Source organism: Saccostrea cucullata, unplaced genomic scaffold (assembly GCF_032062105.1).
Source record: "Saccostrea cucullata isolate Sc308-1 unplaced genomic scaffold, CSIRO_AGI_Scuc_v1 ctg1250, whole genome shotgun sequence".
Classification (NCBI taxonomy): Eukaryota; Metazoa; Mollusca; class Bivalvia; order Ostreida; family Ostreidae; genus Saccostrea; species Saccostrea cuccullata.
Window position 1 is genome coordinate 311,272 of NW_026928546.1, and position 18,645 is coordinate 329,916.

Genomic DNA, 18,645 nt, shown 5'->3' on the forward strand with positions numbered 1-18,645 from the left:
ATGAACTTTAATCTCACTACCTGAGTATGATTTAACATGCATTTATTTTTCCTGGCCCAGTGTTTTAGAGAAGATTTTTAAAAGATGTCATTTTTAATTACATCCTCTTGAAAGAGTGCGCGACCCTTCATTTTTACAAACTTGAATTCCCTTGAACGAAGGATACTCTGTGCTAAGTTTGGTTGAAATGGGCCCAGTAGTTCTGGAGAAGATCTAATTGTGAAAATTCACTACGAAAACGACGACAGCGATGAAAGACAAGGACAATTTTCGTTCAGAAAAGCTCACTTGAGCCCAGGTCAGCAAAAAATTTCAGACAGGACAAAAACAGTAATTTCCCCAAGATTCAATTTTTGGGATAAATGAAATTCACATCAAAGCTGTCTAATTCAGTCACCATTTATATTGCCTTACCTCCTGCATCAAGGCTATCTAAAGAGGACTGTAATAAACCTCTGTGTTCTTCTGCATCTTTTACAGGTTTCTGGAAATGACAAATATTGTAGTCAATATGAATTAATTGATTGATTGTATATAGTTTAACGTCCCTCTCGAAAAATTATTTTTCACTCATATGGAGACGTCACCGTATGCCGGTGCAGGGCTTCAAATTTTGACCTTTACTCGTCACTCAGGGCCTTTGAGCAGTGAGGGATCTTAATCGTGCCAACGCCTGCCGCTGACACGGGGCCTCGGTTTTAAAGGTCTCATCCGAAGGACCCGCAACTTTCACTTCAAAGTGCCGAGCGCATGGCGAAGGAACAGTTGCTACCCATTTTAACGACTAGGTCGAGATGCGAACTCACGACCTCCCGATCACGGAGCGAGCGCTCTACCGACTGAGCTACCATGAACGGTGTCAATATGAATTAAAACATATCAATTAATAATAAATGCTCAATGATTGTAAGTGACATCATCACTGTGTGACACATCTTCATTAAAAGGTATGTAAAAGAGTTCCCCGATTGTCTGAAATTTAAATCAAAAAACACATTGGGTACTAAGAATATATTCCCCATAAGCACAAAAGATTTCATTAAAATTAAACGTAAGATCCTGCAAATTAAATCTCACATTCACATCGATAATTTTCCCTGTGGGGATCCGGGTTAGAATAGGTCCTCAGTACCCCCTTGTTTGTCGTAAAAGGCGACTAAATGGGGCGGTCCTTCGGATGAGACCGTATAAACCGAGGCCCCGTGTCACAGCAGGTGTGGCACGATAAAGATCCCTCTCTGCTCAAAGGTCCTAAGTGCCGTACATAGGCCTAAATTTGCAGCCCTTCAACGACAATGGTGACGTCTCCATATCAGTGAAATATTCTGGAGAGAGACGTTAAACAGTATACAATCAATCAATCAATCACATCGATAATTTAATGCTAATTAGTTTAATTTATATTATTTAATTTACAGGGCATCAAATTCTTTAACGTTACCTCCATGAGAACGCTGACAAAGTAAACTTGAAATAATTTTTTAAAATAAGTAAAAGAAGAATTAATTCACATGCCACAAATTGTGTGACAGATATATCGGTACTTATGATGTATATGAGAGGAAAACAACGAAAAAATAATGTATCTTAAAGTGTTTGTAAAGACACTAAAGAGATAGTGTTAGATCAGCGGATTGTGACGTAATTTGAAAATGGCGTCACAATAGCATTTGTTAAATGTTAAGATTATTTGTATTAGTTTATTTAACATTATCTGTCATGCGAATAGACGCAGCTGGGGTTTTTTGCAAAATACTTTGTACAGCATAGAAAGATTAAGAACATTTACACTTTCACGTAAATTTTTTCACATTACTTATCAAATTTTTCAAGAAAATAAGAAATCATGGATAAAAAATCCAACAAGATGAGTTTGTGAAACACTGATTCCCCGTACGACACCTTTTAGCAAAGGCTTAAGTTTCTCAAATGCAAATCAAATATGTAGGAACCCAAAGAAAGGTCTTCCAACAAGAAATGCACTGGTGAAATATAAAAGTCCTAGCACCACATGTTCAAAAGTTATTACCAGGGTTAAAGTAGGTCAAACTCCAAAGTCAAGGTAAAAGGGTCAAAGTTGTTGGAATTTAAAGAAGGGTCTTGTCAATAGAATTACATATGAGAAATATGAAAACCATTTCCCTAACCAATAAAAATTTATGGTCGATGGCTAAAGTTTTTTAAAAGTAGGACAAACTCCGGTCAAGGTCAAAGTTGTTGGTATCTTAAAGAAGGCCTTGTCACAATGATTACATCTGTAAAGCATGAAGGCCCTAGCCCTAATCGTATAAATCTTATTGCCAAGGTATAAATCTCCTAGGTCAAGATCAAAGGATCAAAAGTGTTGGTATCTATTCGAAGGTCGTGTCACAAGGTTTACTTATATGAAGTATGAAAGAAAGTACTTGTCACAAAAAATACACATGTGAAGCGATAGCCTCAACCAGTCAAAAGTTATGGGCAAGGTTCAGGTTTTTTGCGGATAAACAGGCAAACATATTTCAAGACAACAGAAAGACGAACATGGTGAAAACTATGTATCCCCCAGTCTTCGATTTCTGGGCAGTATTGGGTACATACCTCTAATTATTTTTAGAATCATTAAAAAGGATTAGTGCAGAAAAATTACAAGATCCTTAGTTTGCAGACTTGACTTAAAAAAATTGTGATTATGTACTAAACTAAGTTTCATTCTTGTTGATACTTGTTGATAAGGAGTATGTTTCGTAACAAAATAACTTGGCAAATGTAATTTATCAAGAAGTGGGAAGTCTTGAATTCCCCTATGTTTCCTTTCATTTTCATAGGTTTACGCAGACAGACGCATTTTGCCGGAAAACGAATCTGACATGCCACCTCGAGATTTTAAATAAGGAAATTAAAGACAACTTGATGTGCTTTGATTTGAGTGGTCACTCACTGCTAAACGAAGATTAGGGACATTGCTATGTGATGAAACGTTGAAATTGTCGCATGTGGGAAAAAGTAGTGGACTGTACCAAATTACAATTTAAAAATTTTTTAAATATTTTTTTTTTTTCAAAATGAGTTTGTTATAGTTAAATATCAACCTCTGATTGTTCTTTTTTTACTATATAAGGTAACAACAAGATCAAGACACATCTGTCAGCAATCTTTGTGTAAAGTGATCTTCCAGTGTCTCTTAGTTTAATATTTGTTTTGTTCATCGATCTTTAATAACCCAAATGACTTTTGGTCAAAATGAAATAATAATGATTCCCTCAAGTCGTAAAAAATTCTGTGCTAGATTGATTTTCCAGTGTTTTTTATTTCTCTACAACTTTATAGACTAGGTAGAAATATACAGACTGACGGACATGATTTCTATATACTATTCAATTTTAGTTTGCCAGGGTGTATAAAGATTAGTAATTGTTACCTTTTCCCAAAATCCCAGAGTGGTCTGTACATTAATCACATGTTTCTCCTGAAGTTGGCATTTGCACTGCGTTTCTCTGGCCTTGATTCTGGAAAGCTCACTTGCAAGGATAAAAGATACATCTTTGTCATTACAAATAATGTTTAGACATTTGTATCCTCTGTAGAATGTTTTTGTGTCAATAAATGTTTCTGTCAATTTTTTTATTGCTTTATCAATGGAGACTCCAATTTCATTTGATACCTCTTTGTCAACAGTCAATGGTTTGATTCTCAGCACCTGCAACTGAATATCGTCATTACATATGCCAACAACAACAGTGTGTTCATTGTGATCAAACACTGCTGCTGTTTGATAAAGACATGGACTTTTTTCATTGTCTTTGTCTATTGTAACACTCCATCTTAGAAAACTTATGCAATATGCAACAAGTCTGTAAAACACAAACATGGCAAAGGAAGCGAATCGATAGCACAAAATCGACGAGCATTCCCATTCATCTTCACGGAAGTCAGCTTTAAACTGTTTTTTGTTCATACATGGGACATACCATGACATGCCACCTTCTGATACAGCCTCATATGAATTCAAATGTACCAGCATTTGAAGTTTCTCCATATATGACATAATCTCACTTTTGTATTTCATGTAAGAGGGTTCATCTTTCCACAAAGCATCTATCACTTTATTTTTTAGTTCCCCCGTTTTGTTAAAGGATTTCCACTCTCTGATTAATTTCCTTTTACAGTCTTTAGTGATGTGGTTTTCATCAGCAATTATCTTACTGAAAGCATTAGCAAACCACTGAATGTCTAGTATAACATGTTCTTTCAATTTCGCTTCTTGAAAATTCAAAAGAAGGCCATTATCATAGAAACATTTTAAAAAGTTTGACATTTCTTCATCACTTTTGATTTGGTATTCATCGGGAAGAGATGAATTGAGCTTCCAGATTTCACTCAGGGACAAAACCTTCCAGCCTCCTTCATACAATAACTGCTCCATTAGAGCCCATGAAGAAGGCAATGCAATTTTTGTATTGGTCTCGTCTGTAAATAGGTCGACTATGGCCCTTTTTATTGACTCCAGCATTTCCTTGGTATTATCATTAAGTTCCTCCAGACCTACTGCATATTCCCGATCATTCAGAGAATCACTTAACCAATCCCTGTCCTCGTCTGGTACAGCATTCCAGAACTCTTCGAAGTATTCCTCTATTTCCTGAAGAAGTAAATAAAGATTGAATCAGCCCTAAAATAAAGGAGATAAAGTGGTAGAAGTAAATCAAGTCTTTTTTAAAAATAAGCCCAGTTAAGTAAGACTTGAAGGAAGGAAATTTAACAGGAATTGTAAGTGAAATGTCTCAATAATTCAGCACAGCATATGTTTAAGGTATTTTAATTTATAGGTTGATTGATTGATTGTATATTGTTTAACGTCCCTCGAGAGAATTTGTCACTCATATGGAGACGTCACCGTATGCCGGTGAAGGGCTTCAAATTTTGACCTTTACTCGGCACTCAGGGCCATTGAGCAGTGAGGAATCTTTATCGTGCCATCGCCTGCTGCTGACACGGGGCCTCGATTTTTAAAGTCTCATCCGAAGGATCCGCAACTTTCACTTCAAAGTGCCGAGCGCATGGCGAAGGAACAGTTGCTACCCATTTTAACGACTAGGTCAGTTGCGGCCGAGATACAAACTCACGACCTCCCGATCACGGAGCGAGCGCTCTACCGACTGAGCTACCGTGAACGGTAAGTAAATAAAGAAAGCATAAAAATATTAAAACATAATTGTATGCTATGATTTACTCTTATGTTAAATTATTTGTTTATGCTTGAAAATATGGAGAAACATGTATTTTCGTATTTAAATCGGTACAAAGTTCAAATCGATTACATATAAAACTGTGGATCTGGTATCCATTGTAGAATTACAGTGCCACTTTGAATGTCAACAGGCAAAATATAGTTTCTCGGAATGGAGAAATTTTTTATAACTATTGCATGCACTGTATATGCAATGTGTTTTTACACAGTGAACTTTTACAAGAGGCCCATGAACCACATTGCTTACCTGAGTCATCATGACCCAGCTCTTCAAATTTTGATTTTTTTTCAATTTTTACTGACATGAAATTAAACCTAGTATTATGGTCTCATAGAAATTTAGATTAAATGTGTCGTGAATTAAACCCATGCATACTACATGGAGATGTCGTTGTTTTGTATATTCGAGGACAACCATTCCTTTATTTCAGATGTGAATTAAAGAATGTTCTTCTTTAAAACAAGGACTTGTCCCTTGTATTCTTTAGTTAGAATTTATTTAATATCAGCTTATTGTGTTTTCATTTTGAAAAAAAAGTTACTCCAATCAGTCACTGAACACTTCAAGGGTTGTTCAATAAATAATGTCCTGAGCTCTGTGACATATACAACATTGAAATCATTTGACATTAAGCTTAACTTTCTCTCAGGACTGAATCTTTAATGAATTGGTTACAGTTTATGTGACAACTTTTCATCACATAGTTTAATTGTGAGAAGCTGGAAAATAAGGGCTATTCGAGACTCTGCATTAAAAATGAGTGGTAAAGAATCAGTAAACTAGAGTGAAGTAAAACGTTTTATTGAAGCTGCTGAAAACTTACTAAGAATCCCAAATAAATATCCCTGAAAAATGTGAAATTAACAGCAACCAATGTCTTTCTTTTAGATAAATCAGCAGGTGGATTTCAATATATATATAATGGGCATCAAAAATGGGTACCATTTTACTGTTTACCAAAATTCAACAAATTATCAATGATGATGTTTGATTGACTTTAAGTCACATAGCACATAGATACGCATTATCTTGGGGGTAGTTTACACTGTTTAAAAAAAAAAAAAACATTTAATGATGAAAACTTAGTACTCAATGGTCACCCTATGTTTTGAACAATGAGTGAAAACGACAGCGTGTAAGAATATATTAACAATTGTTTTTAAAAAATCAAAAATTGTAGTCATCCACGTTTGTCTGAAATTCAAACTAATAATAATAAAGAAACTTGCATTCCTTGCTTTTAACCCTCAAAACAAATTTACAATTAGATGCACTTGACAAAAACAGCCAAGGTCTGAGAAGAGCAAAGAATTACAAATGCGCAAAAGCAGTTTTATATACCTTTTCTTAAACGTTAGTTATCGTGGTGTACAAATTCTTATTCGGGGATGCATTAATTGAATATTCTAATCGCACAGCATTTCTGTTACACCTACGTTTACAATATGTGATTTTTTTTCGAAACATATACGTTTCAGCATAGTTTTACACCTATGTACACTTATGTGTTACATATGGTAGTCAATAAGTATGTGTAACGTATGTGACACGTCCTATCCTATCCGTAGGAACCATGTTTTGAAGAATTTTGAATCGCAAACTATCTTTGTATTTAATAAAAAAAAATTCAAATCAGCATGAAATTTGGCACATATACGAGGGGTGATCAAAAAGCTTGCGAACTATCTCTATATCTATTAAACCACAATTCAGATTAGAAAACAATTTGGTACACACATAGCCATACCAAAGTTCTATAAATAGCATATGCTTAATCATTTTTTGCATGCTCATTGTTTGTGACGTCACAATGTATAATAATTTGTACAAAGTTTATTAAGACAAATGACTTCCTTTAAATTAGATCAATGATTGGATTGGTCGTTGTAGTGAAGGAAGGCAGATGGTTAAAAATGATATTTGTTATGTTGCCCGGTGAAAGCAAGTTTAAAAGAAGTTATGTTTTTAATTAAGCAATTTGCTATCAAAGACGTCCAATTTACAATTTGAAAAATAGTTGAATATTTTAACAATAATATAAGTATTAAATACCTAAAATATCGCTCACTTTAGATTCAAAACATATTAGATATGATAAGAAGGAGGTACCCATTCTCTATCCACAATGAATAAACATCTCTTCCGAGACAGAAGATTTGGCTTTTGATAATCGCCATGCTTATTTTTGGAAAGGATATTTTTATCCACCCATTTTGTTGAACATTTCTGACAAATGAACAGTTCTTGTCATATAAAATAACTTACATGGAGAGAAATATAAAACTCTAAAAAATATATTGACAAATGTGCTGATTAATTTAAAATATAATCAACACTGAAACTAAAAATTATTTCTGTTATGCAAGTTATTCAATAAGTTCGCGAGCTTTTTGATCACCCCTCGTATAGTCATACATATGTTCTTTAACAGCATATATAATGAAATGTTTTTATCCATTGTTGTGACGTCAAAATGTGGAAATTACATCAATATTTAGATCACTTGTGACAAAAAAAAAAAAACGTTGACTCAGTCGTACTATAGCAACAAACGGTTGTTCAGTTTAACGTTTATCTTCGTTACTCCTTTGCAGTAGTTTAAATTAAAATTTTACACGGTTGATAGAGAGAAAAGGCTAACAAGAATTTGATTGAATTGATTGTTTTAGTGAAGAAAGGTTGATGATTAAAAATGATATTTGTTCTGTTGTCCGGATAATGCAAGTTGAGAAAGAGACGTCTCCTATGTTAAGCAATTTATTATAAAAAGTTATGAATTTTCATATAGAAAAATAGTTGAATGTCTTAACATGAACAATTATATAATTATTAATTTCCTAGAATATCTTTTACTTTAGACTCTAAACATATCAGATATGATTAAAAGGAAGCGCCCATATGTTGAATCAGAGACAGAGGACTCAGATTGTGATGGTAGTTATGCTAATATGTATTTGGAAAAAGATATCCTTATCTACCCATCCTATTGCAGAGATCTGGGCATTTCTGACACTTTGAGTTTTCTTGTTATAAAACAAGTAACTTGATGGTAAGAAATACAAGACTCCAAAAAACTTTAGGTTTTTGTGACAAAACGCTACGGAGCAAGTCACGTGGCCGCCTAGATCACGTGATTCGTGCAAGAGCAGAACGGTTGCAGATGTGCATGTAAATCGAAGAGGAATACTATAAAAAATATCGAACGTTGAAACCATATATTATTTCTTTTATTTTAGTAATTCAATTAATTCGCGGACATTTTTTTCGACCGTCGTACGCTTCCTCAGGAAGCTACATGTATCAATAGAGTAAATTATTTTCTGGCACAGTGTGCGTCTTGTGTCAATGATAATTTTTTATGACTTTTCCCTATTTTGTCTTGATTATCTACCACTGGAAAACAGCATGACCCTTTACAAAAAAGATACTTTGTGCTAACTTGGTTAATATTGGCTCAGTGGTATTTCAGAACTTGAAGATGTGATAATTTTACAGAGGGACAAACAGATACAGATGGATGGACGCAGGACAACTGATGATCTGAAAATATTTCAACTCAGTGAGCTATGAACAGAATTGAATTATTATACATATTTTGCCTTTAGTCATCAAATGAAATAGAAACCAATTCATTTTGTAAAGATTAACCATTTTATATCCGTATGGGCTAAAAACCCTTTCTTTTGTATTCTTGAAGTATATTTAAAACTTGTACATTCTAAAGGTAATTTGGGATCTGTTTATTCAATTCTTATTTACATTTTTATTAGCCTAAATACAAGGGTTGATCCAAAAGTAATGTCACAATGTCCATCTCTTTTATATTTGGCATCATATTATCAAATATAATGCACCATAATATGCATAAAAATAAGTCTAATCAAAATTTAAAATTTCATTGCGTAGTATTTAATTTAATTTATTTTATAGATGTTTATAAACATAGGAGATGTCGTCGCCTTGTCACAACTAAACGTCACGTTTAAGTGTATATTTTTAGAATGAAAAAAAAAGACAAACATTAAAAATATCTAAAAAGCGCCCAATCGCCAAATATTTTATAAGAAAATATTTACGACAAATTCTAGTCTTTAGTTGAAAATGAAATGACATCATTGTTATTTTTAATCATAAACATTGTTGTTTTACTCTGATACATTGAACAAAGGAAATGTCGAAATGGTAAACAAAAAACCGAAACAGGCTGTAATGCATTTCCATTTCAACAATGGGATATTACCACAAGGGACAGTTACGATGATTACTGTAGACGTCTTTAATTTCACGTGTCTAAAATTTCACGGGTTGTTAGAAAGTTACCTTTCACGGTGGTTTTAATTTCACGGAGAATCGTTTGTAAATATTCAGGTACTATGACTGTTTCTAGGTAGAAATGACATGAAATAATAATCACGAGGTTAAAAGTTCGCGGAAAATTCTTAAATCGTGAACATAGTGAAATTAAAAACACCGTAATGTTTTCCACTTCTACAGTAATCAGACGAACAGAAGAAAGAATGTAAATAAGTGACTTCTTTATAGATGGTTTCAGCGATTTTGGGCGGGCAATGGGTCATTGAATGATCAGCAGAGGACAGAAAGACCGAACGATAGGAGGTCGGGCGGAAACGTTGTCAAAAAAGACAGTGTCACGTTTAGCGAAATGAGAAACTTTTAGTTTATCTTATGGTACTGTTCAAAGAATTTTGACGGAAGACTAAATTATAAAAAGAGTGAGTGTACAATGGGTTCCAAGAATTCTTAAAGAAAGTGAAATATGTGAATCAATTCGTGAATCACAAATATTGTTTAATAAAACGAAGGGGAAACGTTTAAGCGTATGACGGTGCGTATTCATCATATAACATTATTTAGGTGCGGCGACTACCATAATCGCACGTTATATATAATACGATTAAAAAAAAAATAGAAATCATGTTTATTTGAGTTTTTGAGTTCTTATTTGAAATAAATATAGCTTCCATCACGTATAATTTTGTTGTTTTACTTCGATTAGTAGCAATTTTATCGAAGTTGTTTCATTCAATCCTCATACTTACATCTTTAGATTTTGTTTCCGTGTGTGTGACAACAAGAAAAACTGGTGCCTTTTTGCCTCCAAATGTTTTGATTGCAGTAATCCAAAACTTCAAGTAGTCTAAAAGAAAAAAAGAGATCATCTAAAATAACAAATTAAGCATCGTGATAAAAAAAAAGCAAGTGTCTCTCATTAGAGTATAGCCCTACTGGTTTGTACCCATAAACATGGAAAGGAAAAGTTGCTCCAGAACTTTAATATACACACACACACACACACACACACACACCCACACACCTCTCACACACACACACACACACACACACACACACACACACACACACACACACACACACACATTACATTAGTTTTTAGAGATTAATTTTATTTATAAAGCACAAATTAAAACAACTCTTAAATATTCCTTCACTTAAGGCAGTTATATTAGTTTAAGAGTTGTTCTAATTTGTGCTTTTTAAATAAATTAATTTCATCTCAACATGTATTGGTAACGATCCTATAAAAACTTATGTCCAAATAACTTTATATCACTTCCATTCTCGATGACCGTGTAGTGTAGGGCAGCGTTGTGAGAATTCAATCGGCATCGAAAGCAAGTTTTTTAACTTGCCTAGATAGCCGAGCGGTCTAACGCGCTGTTCCTGCACTGCTAGGAGACAGATTCCGTAGGTCGAGAGTTCAACCCCGGGCTGGGGCGGAAGTGAGTATCCATGTAAAAGTGAATTTCTCTGTGCTTTCTATATTAATATTCCTTCACTTAGGGCAGTTATATTAGTTTAAGAGTTGTTGTAATTTGTGCTTATATATATATATATATATATATATATATATATATATATATATATATATATATATATATATATATATCTAGAGAGAGAGAGAGAGAGAGAGAGAGAGAGAGAGAGAGAGTTTTATTCATGTACCCTTTGATTTTTAATTTTTAAATTCTTGCACGATTTATCTCCGGAAACTTCGTAAGAGAAAATCGAAATCAAAGCAGAGCAAACACGGACCTCCGAAACATCAGAGGTGGGATCAGGTACCATGGAGGAGTGAGCATCCCCCGCCGACAGGTCACACCCGCATTGTGCTCGTTGATCAGGAAACAACGGAAAACATCCGTAGTCAATTCAATGTATAAATATTTGACTAACAATTGGTATGACAAACGTCAGTCAGCATTTGACTCAATGATAAATTGTATTTGCTGACAAGGTCATTGTATCGACCATAGAACTTACGAAATAATGACTTTAATCGAGACTGTTGATATTCTTGTTTGTAAATAATTTACCTCGTTTAAGAAATTGATCATACTTAGAGCATGCTCTTGCGTATCGAATCAACTGAGATATATATACTCCGTATGCAGGTGATGAGGGTATATTACTGCATAAGTAAGGGAAGTTGACGATAGAAAAGTTAAAGTCATCACGTTTATCATATAGCTTGGTTGTTAGATTACCATTAGTGTCTTTTTTAAGTAAAATATCTAAATATGAAGCAGAAGTGTCGTACTCTGTGGTATCTTTTATCTCACGCTCACCAGGATCGTATCGACGAAGGAATGGAAATTATCATTATTAATTGACAATACGTCGTCGATATATCTAAATGTCGAGTTGAAGGCCACAGCAAGTGTTTTCTTCTTTTCACGCATAAGAATTTATCACAATCGTTCGTTGAATTTTCGACTTCACATGTTTAAAATCAAAAAGGGAATTTTATTGTTTAGGCTATTAGAATTTTCTTTCAAATATGTCTATGAAAAATAACCTATCATTCAAACTTCTGAAGAAAGAACACCAAAAAATCGATAAAAACTGAACACTGGATCTCTAATTTACAGACCTACTTAGAGTGTGACATTTTACCGAAAGGTTCCAGATAAATGTTATGCCTAACATAGGGCCACTCTCCAAACGCTTTCAAAAAAAGCTGGGATGTTATTACAAAAAGATGTTCTAAACAATTGATGTCACTCTGTCTTTTTTGGGATATCCACAAGTTATGACAATTGAAGAGTGAGATCAAGTCCTTAGAATCATCACTACACGAGATCCCGTTCCAGGCCGATGTTGATGAAGCCCATAATATTTGGACACATATATTATGGCCCTAACAAATAAAGTCAAAAAGACTTTTTAAAAAAAGGTGTGCCACAGTCTATTAACAACTGGTCAGAGTTCAGAGTTAACAAAACACGTAAAACCCCGCTCGAGATGCTTTAAGCCCATGAAGACAATCGTGAGGGACGGACCCACACAAACTCCTGACGTCTGGCCAGTATTCAATAAATCTAACCCTTACCCCAATCTTCCTATCTCATTCAAACATGAGTTTGACGAAAAACAAGTCAGAGATGACACCCGAGCATTCTCCCGGAGACTTTGTTTGAAGAAGCACTTCTCCAGAAAAGACTTTGAAGTAGATTCATACGACTCTTCCAAGCCAGATTTACACGACTTAGAGGAACACAAACTCTCTCTATAGGCCTAAGAGTCACTGTGAACTTACATAGAGAATCTCCAATCAATGCCAGACAAGACTCCCGACAGTTTGAGTAAGGAAAAGAGATCTGCCTTAAAAACATAAAATAAAATGGGGATGACATTGTAATCAAGAAAGCAGACAAAGGTTCTACAGTTGTAGTACTGGATAAAGAGACATACATGGCAAAGGTTAAAGACAACTCTCAGACGAACGTTTCTATGAGAAACTGGACTCTGACCCGACTAAAGAATTCTCCTCCGCCATTACTAAAACTCTTGACGACATTTTTGAGAAAAATGAGATTAGTATGAACGTTTATGAAACGTTAATTAATACTGACTGTAGACCAGGACATATCTATTTTGAGAAAAATGAGATTAGTATGAACGTTTATGAAACGTTAATTAATACTGACTGTAGACCAGGACATATCTATCTGCTTCCTAAGATACACATAGAAGGCATGTCAGGTCGCCCCATAGTTAGCACACTTTAACACCCCAAGGAGAAAATTTCTGAATTCATTGATTTACATCTCCATACGTAGAGAATTTGTCATCCTATCTCAAGAACACCACCTACTACATCAACAAGACGCCCGCTCTACTGGCCTCCAATATCATACCCTCCTCATGACTATGGACGTCACATCTTTGTACACTAATATTCTGCACGATGAGGGTATCGACGCCTATAGAGAATATGGGATAGTAGATCCATACAAATTCTTTTTACCGAGTCCCTTGTCAAGCTCCTTGAACATGTTCTCAAGTTCAACAATTTCATTCTTAATGGAGAACATTACCTGCAGGTTAATGGCACTGCTATGGGTACGAAAATGGCACTGTCTTATGCCAATGTCTACATGGGCAGACTTGAACACAACTTGTTACTTCAAGCACCATTTAGGCCCCATAGCTGGTTGCGTTTCATTGACGATATAGAAATAAAGTGGGTGGAATGTCGCGAGAGCCTCAGGGCATTTATTACGTTTGCCAACACCTTTCATCATTCTATCAAATCTACAGCAGACGTATCTAATTTGAAAACGTATTCCAAGATACTACATCTACCCTGATTGATGATGAAATCGAATTCAGTCTCCACACCAAACCCACAGACTCCCACCTATATCTTATGCCCACTAGCTGTCATCGCCCACACACTTTTAAGGGAGTACCTAAGGGTCTCACCGCCAGATATCCGGATGCTTCAGTATCCGGACGATTTTTCATCGGAACAGAATTTTTAAACGTTACTTTGTCTTGTTTAATTGGTGATTCAGATATCCGGACGCTTCACATATCCGGACAAATTGACTGGGAACCAAAGCGTCCGGATAAATGAGGCTACACTGTACGCTATAAGGAGAAAGACAATAGCGGCAGTGTCCCTCTGGTAACCACATACCCTCCCGTCTTTAAGAACCTTAGTGGTATCCTTCAAAAGAACCTGCCAATTCCCCATTCAAACAAACGAATGGCAGAGGTCTTAAAGGAACCCCCATTAGCTGCATACAGACATCCAAGGAATCTAAAGGGCATGTTAGTAAGAACCAGATTGGACAACTCATTACTTAAAAGGGACTTTTAAACTTACCCTGACAGAGGTTGTCTTCTTTGTAAGCACAGCACTGACACAGACAGTTTTAACAGCCCTGTTACAGACCGCAACTATAAATACTAGGGAATTTGTCCTGTCATACTGACAACTGCATTTATCTCATCAGTTGCAAAGTTTGCTCCAAACAGTATATTGGTGAAACAGGAGATCTCCGCAGGAGAGTCAATAACCACCGTTCGACAATTAGGACCAAAAAACTCAATGAACCCGTTGGGGAAAATTTCAGCCTTGAAGGTCACAAATGGGAGGAAATGACAGTAGTGGTGATTGACCATAACCCAAGATGGACAGACGCTCAGAGAAAAAACAAAGAAAAGTTCAGGATGCACAGATTGAAGTCATTCCGCCCTAATGGTATTTTGAAACTGAATAACTTCACCAGAATGAACACAAACTAGACCTAATTCCTGATGATACTGAACAAGATTATTCTCCCAATTAAGTGTAAACTTTACAGTTAATTCGCGTTAAGAACTCTCGAACTCTCGAACAACCCATATACCTACGTATTGCTTTTTTTTTTAAAGTTTTTTGACCTGCCTAGATAGCCGAGCGGTCTAGTGCGCTGTTCCTGCACTGCTAAGAGACATATTCTCGGACGGATTTTAGAAAAACTTACACCCAATCAATCATTTCAATGCACGGTATTTTTTCATCATAAATATTTTAAAAATGTTTCTTTGTATATTTTAATCTATGAAGCAAAGTGAGGAATGGATGTTTATTATCGGTGAACAAAATTAAAATCGTAAACGTAAACTCCGGCCTTACTTTATTAAAATCTGACATTTTCAAGTTTTTTACCTTTGTATGTCCACACTGAGAAGATTGATCCTTCTTGATTATCTTTCTCGTTTTCGACAACATCTTCAAACCTCTTAGTCATGTCCAATGCAAGGATGAAGAAGGCCTTTGGAGTAACATAAATTTGGTGACAAGCATAGTAAGCCGACTGTCCAGCAAAATCAAGTATGCTAACAGATGGGAATTTATTTTTTCCAGACAAGATTTTCTTGAAAATTTCATCATTTTCTATAGAAGCTTGAGCTTCTGAGGAGAGAGCCATTATCTTTACTGAATTTTCTTTTTTACTTTTATTTGGTGGGCTAGACAAGTCCACATTCTCCTCTTTCTTATCTTCTCTTCTATAAATTACTTCAGTGTTTTTAGGACTACTTCCTAGTTCCCAATTTGCTTCTTTTTCACATGTATCAGTGATGTCGAATGCACTGCACGGGTTTGCAGTGTTTTTAGCAGTACTTCCTAGTTCCAAATTGGCTTCTTTTTCACATGCATCAGAGATGTCAAATACAAGGCACGGATCTGATTTCAAATCTGCAGCGTTAATCCTAATGAATGATTTCAATGGTGAATCATCATCATCCACTGTAAAAGAAGGAAATTGTTTTATAGTAATGTTTTATTTTAAAACCCACCGTTGAGTAATTATACATTTTATTTCAATTTATCTCATAAGCAAGGATTGGCAAGAAACATTTTTATTGGTTGTATTATAGGTAATATCGGCATATATACTCATTTTTTAAACAATAAAATTATTATTTGAGATAGAATAACTCCTAGCTCTCTGATTGGCTTCTTAAGAACAAACATAAGAAAACTAGAAAAATATTTTCATCAGACATGAATGTCCCGGCCAGGGTCGATTAATAAGGCAACTGAAATTTTTCGTTAGTGCATGAAGTTTGAAAATATCTTCAATGATTTCTTTAAAACTGAGTTAAATGCACAATGTTAGAAAAGGCAAATAATTTTGAAGAATCTTTTTTACTAATTTTCACCAAATAATATTCTACATGTGGTGGATTTCATTACAGGTATTGGGCTCCATAGATCTTAAATAGAATTACATGTCTCCCTTTTTGTCATAGTAAACACGTGCAAGCACCACACACGGAATTTTCCATTTTGGAACTTGTATGCCACAACAAAGTATGTACATGTATTTACCATTTATTAATATTATGTTGTTTAAGTTACATGAATGTTATAACGGCAAGTTTTTATAGTGAAAAATTGCATACAGATCGGTGATGTTGTCAACAAGTTACTTTTAACTGGAGCTGTTTTTGGTTTATTTTATATGGTGTAACTCTGTAGTTCGTGTTTTTCTGATCATATATTATATATATCTGATCTTATATCTTATATTATATGCACTCAGATATGCAGAGATGGATTTTCAGGGAAGTCGTGTGCTAAAGTAGTTATGGTAAACTTGAATCAAACCCACAATCCAAGTAAGACACAAAATGCGTACGCAATAATAGACGACCAAAGCAACAGAACACTGATAAAGTCGGATGTATTCGATCAGCTCGATATTGAAAGTATAATGACTGACTATCAATTAACTTCCTGTGCTGGAGTTACTGACATGCCAGGCAGACAAGCCCGATATCTCACTGTTTCATCTCTTGATGGATCATCATTAGTTGACATACCCATTGTCATAAAATGAAGCAACATTCCAGACATCCGGAATGAAATACCTACTCCAGACGAGGCGAAATCATATACTCACCTTCATGACATTGCAGACGACATACCTGAAGTTGACGAAAATTTCCGATTCTCATCTTGATTGGCTGTGATATTCCAGAAGCACACCATGTAGCATATCAGCGAACAGGTTCCAGAAATTCACCCTTTGCGCAGAGACTTACCTTGGGTTGTATGATAGTAGGTGAATCGTGTTTAAACAGAGTTCATCGTCCAAACTCAGTTGTAGTGAACAAAACTTACCTGCTTCCTAACGGGAGGAGATCCATGTTTCAACCATGTCCCAATGACATACATGTAGAAGTCAACAATAAAGATACAGGTCACTATTCTCAAGATCTGGATTCTTCTATTTTCATGAAACGAAAGGATGATGTTACAGTCGGTTTCTCGGTAGATGATAAGGAATTCATCAGAACTATTGATCAAGATGTTCATCTAAGTGTTGAAGGTAATTGGGAAGCTCCATTGCCATTTAGAGAAAAGCGACAACCACTACAAAACAACAGATCGAACGCACTCAAGCGAGCATAAAATCTGGATATCAGGTTCCGAAAAGACCCAATGAAACGAGAGCATTTCATAACCTTCATTTAAAAGATATTTGACAACAACCATGCAGAAATCGCACCCCCTCTTAATGAAAAAAGAAGGGTGTTGGTGTCTTCCCATATTTCGGTATACCACCCCAAAAAGCCGTCGCAAATGAGAGCTGTATTTGACTCCTCTGACAAGTTTCAGAATATTTCCCTGCATGATGTTCTTCTTTCTGGTCCAGATTTGAACAACAAACTTCTCGGTGTACTCTTACGTTTTCATAAAGAATCTGTAGCTGTAACAGCAGACATCGAATCTATGTTTCACTGTTTTCAGTTGACGAGAGACACATGAACTTCCTCCGCTTTTTTCTAGTACAAAGACAATGACTTAAACAATCCGTTGATGGAGTTCCGAATGCGAGTACACGTTTTCGGCAATTCGCTTTCACCAGCCGTTTCTATTTATTGCCTCCGGAAGACTGCCTGTGTCAAAGAGGATATTTTTGGACCTGACGAAACAGATCTTGTAAGTCAAAACTTTTATGTCGATGACGGGTTGATTTCTCTCCCAACAGCTGATGAAGCAATCGACTTGCTTAAACGAACACAAGTTGCTCTTAAGGTGGGTGGTAATCTGCATTTACATTAGGTAATATCAAACGACAAACATGTTATGGATGCATTTCCACCTGAGGACAGGGCAAAGGACTTCAGTGATATTGATGTAAGTGTTGACGAGCTTCCTATTTTAAGGAGCTTAGGATTGAACTGGGAGCTTAAATCTTAATCATTCACTTACCGTTTATCAGTTGGAGATAGGCCTTTCAGTAAGCGAGGACTATTGTCGACAACTAACGGGATATTCGACCGAATTGGATTCGTTCCGCCAGTTGTAGTCTCTGGAAAAGTCTTATTGAGAGATTTATTAAGAGGTTCATACAAATGGGATGATCTCTTACCTCCTCATCTATTGGACAGATGGTCTAATTGGAAAGGCTCTTTGAAATTCCTTGAAGATGTGCATATTCCAAGAACATACGCGCCCATCTCTCTATAAGAGACCTTGTCCACAGAGCTCCATATTTTTCTCCAACGCCTCGGAAACAGCTATAGCTGTATCACTATATAGTGATGCGTCAAACAACATTCATGTGGGATTTGTTCTGGGAAAGTGTAA

General features: G+C 35.5%; 2 protein-coding genes across 2 annotated transcripts in view; both read right to left on the reverse strand.

Annotated features, from left to right (window-relative positions):
- LOC134277888 (uncharacterized) overlaps positions 1-5,486 on the reverse strand; it is a 30,761-nt gene extending 25,275 nt beyond the window's left edge. Inside the window, exons 1-3 of the mRNA XM_062760180.1 lie at positions 5,478-5,486; positions 3,401-4,621; positions 415-484 (exon numbers count right to left, since the gene is read on the reverse strand). Coding sequence (XP_062616164.1) covers positions 415-484; positions 3,401-4,621; positions 5,478-5,486 — 1,300 coding nt within the window. The remainder of the gene's footprint in view (positions 1-414; positions 485-3,400; positions 4,622-5,477) is intronic.
- Positions 5,487-10,270: 4,784 nt separating this feature from the next.
- On the reverse strand, positions 10,271-17,040 carry LOC134277890 (uncharacterized). The gene is made up of 3 exons (XM_062760181.1): positions 16,977-17,040; positions 15,211-15,792; positions 10,271-10,389 (listed from the first exon to the last, which is right to left on the reverse strand). Exons 1-3 carry the CDS (start codon positions 17,038-17,040, stop codon positions 10,271-10,273), a joined length of 765 nt encoding a protein of 254 aa, XP_062616165.1.
- Between the last annotated feature and the right edge of the window lie 1,605 nt (positions 17,041-18,645).

Coding starts and splice junctions, on each gene's coding strand:
- LOC134277890 (XM_062760181.1), bottom strand. CDS start 17,040: ATGGTGTGCTTCTGGAATATCACAGCCAATCAAGATGAGAATCGGAAA. Junction 15,793..16,976: donor GAAATTTTCGTCAACTTCAG/GTATGTCGTCTG, acceptor CTTCTTTTACAG/TGGATGATGATGATTCACCA. Junction 10,390..15,210: donor CTCAGTGTGGACATACAAAG/GTAAAAAACTTG, acceptor TTTTTCTTTTAG/ACTACTTGAAGTTTTGGATT.